At 36.0% G+C, this 5,154-nt stretch overlaps 1 protein-coding gene across 1 annotated transcript; it reads left to right on the top strand.

The window, feature by feature from the left end:
* Positions 1-1,891: 1,891 nt before the first annotated feature.
* LOC104470753 (translocating chain-associated membrane protein 1-like) lies at positions 1,892-4,367 on the top strand (the record flags this gene model as incomplete). Its single annotated transcript, XM_010085792.1, has 5 exons — positions 1,892-1,955; positions 2,547-2,668; positions 2,864-2,980; positions 3,826-3,884; positions 4,283-4,367. Coding segments are annotated over 5 exons (447 nt in total), but the record flags the coding sequence as incomplete, so codon positions are not given.
* Between the last annotated feature and the right edge of the window lie 787 nt (positions 4,368-5,154).

The raw sequence follows: 5,154 nt of genomic DNA, 5'->3' as shown, positions 1-5,154 counted from the left end.
GCTGGCAGGCCCGGCGCCGCGGTGGGGCCTCCGCCTTGGGTGCAGTAATTGAAGCTCTTCCTAAGTAATGTGAAAAGTTAGTAAGCACTGGTGGGGGTTGTGTGGGCACAATGAAAGCTTGAGCGTGGCTGCTGATGTAAAACGTGCCTTTTGGGCTCTTCTCGGTCACCTGCTGAGAGAACTCAAAACGTAATTTACCTGTGTGTCTTCCAAAATGTTGTCAGTGGGGTCCTGTGAAAATAAGCCACTTGTTTTCTGTTGGCTAAATGTTTCTAGCTTTTCAGGATTTTAGCCGTCTGTTTAGAGTTGTGCACCTTTATTACATGGATGGTGTTCAGGATAATTTTATCCAGCTGTTGATAGTACTGAGCACTAAGGACCAGTGGAGTTAGGAAAAAAAAAATGCAGACCAAGAAAGCTGTTGTGTTTGGGTTTACTATCAAAAATTACGAAGACAGTCTCCTTATATGGTCATTTTCTGGGGATTGAGGTTAAAGAGGTGTACTTAAACCATTACCTTTTATGTCTAGTTCTGGCTTACTATATTTAGAGTAATACTGGTAGGATTGGAACTTTTGGGGGGATTGGGTGTGCTGAAGTCTTTGTTTATGGCTTTTTTAAGCCAGTGTGTCTTTTACCCTGGTGTATGTATGCCTTTGTTGGTACACATATGGTACAGCTAAGAAGGTTGTTACAGTTTTTAAAATGCTTTGATATAGGTCTTGGAAATCACCTGCTGCAGTTAATGTTGGTCTGGTAAGGTGTTTATACTGCCCAACTTGTGCAACTGAATTAGGACTTTGTGAGTAGCTGACAGAGCCTTCAAGGGCATTTCAGAATTGACTAATGTTTTGAATTGTCTTCGGAAGGCTCCCTTGATCCATAGGAAGCTTCACTAATGCAGGCAAAGTAGTTGGGTTTCCTGAAGTTAGGTGAACAGTCCATGGAGCAGTCAGGGATTCCTAGAAAATCTTGCCTACAAAGTGCTGGTTTTAAAAAGAAACAAATCTTATTTCTTGTGAATGATAATAAATGCTGGTAGTACTCTAATAATTCTCTTCATATACTCAAGATATCCTTCCAAGATTCATAGAAGAGTTCAGGGTTTTTGGTAGGCTTTTGTTTGTTTTGTTGGTCCTATAAATGCAGCAAGGATGCTGGGTTTTTACAGCAATAAGGAGGGAAATAAAATAAAACCTCCCCCCCAAAAAAAGCCATTAGAACCCCCCTCTTTTTTGTTGACTCTGGTTTTTCTTACTGTCCATCGTGAAAGGTTAGTACCCCTACAACCACATTTCATTTCTTTTGTTTTACCCGTCTTGCCAAAGGATCCCTAGGGTCAAAAGAATGCTAACTGTATTGACTTGGTATGCAGCTGCCCTGAAATGGTTCTCCGTGCTTTATGCCTTTTCTCCTTTCCTGTCCACATTTTCCAAATCATCCACAGATTTATAAACACAATACTGACCTTCTGATTTTGTCATTAAAATTTTAAATTAAGTTTATTCTCAGCCATTGCTGTAATGCCTTGTGGTCTGTGGATTACACGATATTGTACGTTCTGTTAACGTAATAATAAGGTATGGACTGGAGAAAGAATTGCAGCATGTGTTTTTGTTTTAATGTTGTAGAAAATACTATTTGTAAGTAGCATTTTTGAGGATATTTTGTTCAAGAGATTGGGTATTTTGTAAACAAACATATAGGGATCACGCAATGTGTTCTGCCTCTGGAAAGTCAGGTGAAATGGTCTGATAATGTGAGTTGATCAGTTTTATGGGAGGGGACAAACGTGCTGGGGAAGGGTGCTAAAACTATGGGCAAATGTTTTCAGTTTAATGTAGTTTATTTCGGTGAGAATTTATAGCACTTTTGGCTTTTTTTCTTTCAGATTACAGCAAAAGCAGCTGTCATTTTTGTTACGCTTCAGTATAATGTTACCATTCCTGCCACAGGTATGTAGCTTGCAGAAGGTTAGTTATGTGACAGTGTATTCAGACATTATTAGTATGCTGTACTTTGTAAACTGAAGGTAAGTGAATATGTCGATTTGAATAGGTCATAAGCAGTTTTCAAGGACTTCACTTTGTTTTTAGTAAAACTCCATTTTAATTAATTAGGTTGGGGACAGTGTTTCTGTTCTGGTAGATTCATCGTTAGTGCTAAAATAGCATCTGACTGGTAGATAAGTTCATATTAATTCTTAACTCTGGTTTTGCAAGTGACAATCTTTACTAGTCAAAGCAGGATGATAGTTCGACTTGACTTTATAGTCCCCTTTCAATGCATTAGAGTAAGCTTCCTAAGTGCACTTAAGTTTTCATTTTTATGGTACATCTTTCCAGAATCAAATTTAGTTTGTGACGTGCTGAAGAAGGTGACTGCAGACAGTCTAGTGACCTAGGTCATGATGGTAGTTTAATTTGACTTCTGTTTGTTCGGCTGACTACAAACTACTTCTGTGTGAAAGGTTTCACTTTGAGAAGCAAACTTATTAGCCCTTAAACTGTATTGGTGTCTTACAGTTAATTCTGTTTGTCTTTTAGAAGAACAATCTGCAGAAACAATCTCTCTCTATCACTATGGCATCAAAGACTTGGCTACGATTTTCTTTTACATGCTTGTAGCAATAATCATACATGCCATAATTCAGGAGTATGTACTGGATGTAAGTACAAAATATTAATTCCTTTCATCAAGATAATTGTCAGGTTTTAATTAGACTTTAAAACTATTAAAAGTAAACTTTTGCATTAAAGCTTTTAACTGTTAAAACATGCATTGAAACTCTTAGATGTTCTAATGCAGTTAACAGGTAAATGTTAAGTACTACAGCATAAATAACAGTGGACTTTCATTTCAGAAAATTAACAGGAAAATGCACTTTTCAAAAACAAAGCATAGCAAGTTCAATGAGTCTGGACAACTTAGTGCATTCTACCTTTTCTCCTGTGTTTGGGGAACAAGTATTCTTGTCTCTGTAAGTATGCTTTCTCTTATTTTTCTATTATGAGATTTCAAAAGCTTCACTTATGATGATGATAAATAAGTTTTTGGGTTATTTTTCTTGTTTTGTCTGGTTTTAATATTAAAGAGGGACAAGTTCAGGGATTTTGTGTGGGTTGTAGTCATAACTGAGTATGAAGTCAAATAGTGTTACTGTTGCTAAGTCTGAGTTAATTTGATTTACTGTCAAACGAATAAGGTAGAACTCTTAAACTCCATTATGGTATTTCATTCTCTGTGTTGGCTTATTAGTGTAAAATAAATTTTTAAAAAGGCATCATAGATAGCATTTTGGCAGCGTAGAGAATAGGTATATGGACAGATTGCTGTAGGCTCGGGTCAGTGTGTGCTTTCAGAAGACACGCTCTTTTCTAGTGGCTGTATGTGTATGCACTTAGTTTCAAAGAGAGTGAGTATGTTGGTTTTTTTTTTTTTTTCCTTAACATGACTCCTGAAAAAACTTCTTTCTCTTAGTTAAGCTCAAAGCTTGTCAGCAGTTTAAAGGGAAGACTTAGGCTGTAGTGATGCTGAAATAACCTCCATCACATGAGGACATTGTATCTTGAATGAACGCTTGGTTTGTTTGGTTGCTTTTTACTTTTCTAAGAAATACAGCTGTCTTTTGGAGTTTTGGGTTTTTTTTGTGAAAGGAAGTCTATTGATCTACAGCTTTTACTTGTGTGTGTAGCTCTGCACACGTTTGTATGTACACACGCGCATATACGTAAATACGTACAGGTTTGTATATTCATTTCATTATTTCTTACTAGGAATTAGCGTCTTTGAGGATTTATTGGGGTGTTTTTTTGTCATTTTCAGGAGAACTATATATCGGATCCAACCTCTCTGTGGAGGGACTATCCACACACTCTGATTCCGTAAGGCATCTTCTTTAGAGGTTTGTTGGGGGGAGGATGGAGTGTTTTAAACTTAGGGCGTGTCACATACAGTCTATGTAGAGTAAGCAGTCTGAAAAACTACATCAGTCACTAACGTATTTTTACTCCTGTTTATGGAGGAACTTGGTTCTTTGTCATTTTGTAGTATGCGGAGTTCCCTTTCTGTAGGCTATTATTTAAAGAATTAAGTTTTTGCAAGCTTTATTTATCTTAATGATTTTGTTTTTTTAAAAAAACCTTAACTTTTGAGTTGACTGGCAGGAAGGATCTATATTTTTCTTTCTTTAGAGACAGTTATTGTGTTGTAGAAAGCTTCTGAAATGTTTTAAATTCATTAATAAAAAGTAATATTCTTCAATTCTTGCTATATTGTACAGGTTTCAAATGAAGTTTTTCTACATCTTACAGTTGGCATACTGGTTTCATGCTTTTCCAGAACTGTACTTCCAGAAAACTAAAAAAGTAAGTTCAAAATGTAACTTGAAAGAACTCCAAACAAAATGACTCAAACAGTGGAATAGTTAATTTATTTTGGACTTCCAGAGTAATGTGTTACCCTCAGTTTCCTACCCTGTTCTTATTTGTGTTACACATTTTTCCTGACGGAATTTTGGCTGTTCGAATGTCCATGGAAGAAGGTAGGGTTTTTTCTTTTCAGTTAAATCCTGTATTTCTAATTGCAGTAAAATCACTGTTTATTTGTTGTGTAAATAAAAATTACTAATGTTTCTCATCTACTAAAATAATTTTCCCTTGAGCAAATGAATGTGAGATTTTTCTTTTCAAACTCTTTTTTGTTTGTTTGTTTCTTGTAATTAATAGTCTGAATAGTTTAGTTGAAATTTAGAATTGCTTCATGAATCATGATACAGGTGTAGAATACAAGCGGTGAATGATTTGATAAATCCAAGGAATATTAAACTTTGGAATTTGATTTAGATAACCACTGTCTTCAGCTTTTCTGGTTAGTTGTATATTGAGATTTTTTTAGTGCTGAATTTTTAACAGCATCCGTTTGCCCCGTAAGAGTTTTTTCTGTTAGGGTTCTCAAAACACTGAGTTTACTGTAGGTTTTTTATAGCACACTTTATGCCTTCCTGGACCAATTTAGGTAGTCTTTGCATATGTTTGCTCAGGCTCATTTTGCATAGGCAGTTTCCTTTTTAAACTTTCATGTTTTAAACTGTTCATGACTTCACCAAGGGCAAATCATGCTTGACTAATCACAGAATGGTTTGGGTTGGAAAGG

The sequence above is a fragment of the Pterocles gutturalis genome, unplaced genomic scaffold, assembly GCF_000699245.1.
Source record: "Pterocles gutturalis isolate BGI_N339 unplaced genomic scaffold, ASM69924v1 scaffold49291, whole genome shotgun sequence".
Taxonomy (NCBI): domain Eukaryota; kingdom Metazoa; phylum Chordata; class Aves; order Pterocliformes; family Pteroclidae; genus Pterocles; species Pterocles gutturalis.
The sequence above is the reverse complement of the archived record's forward strand: the minus strand, read 5'-3'. Positions and strand labels throughout refer to the sequence as shown.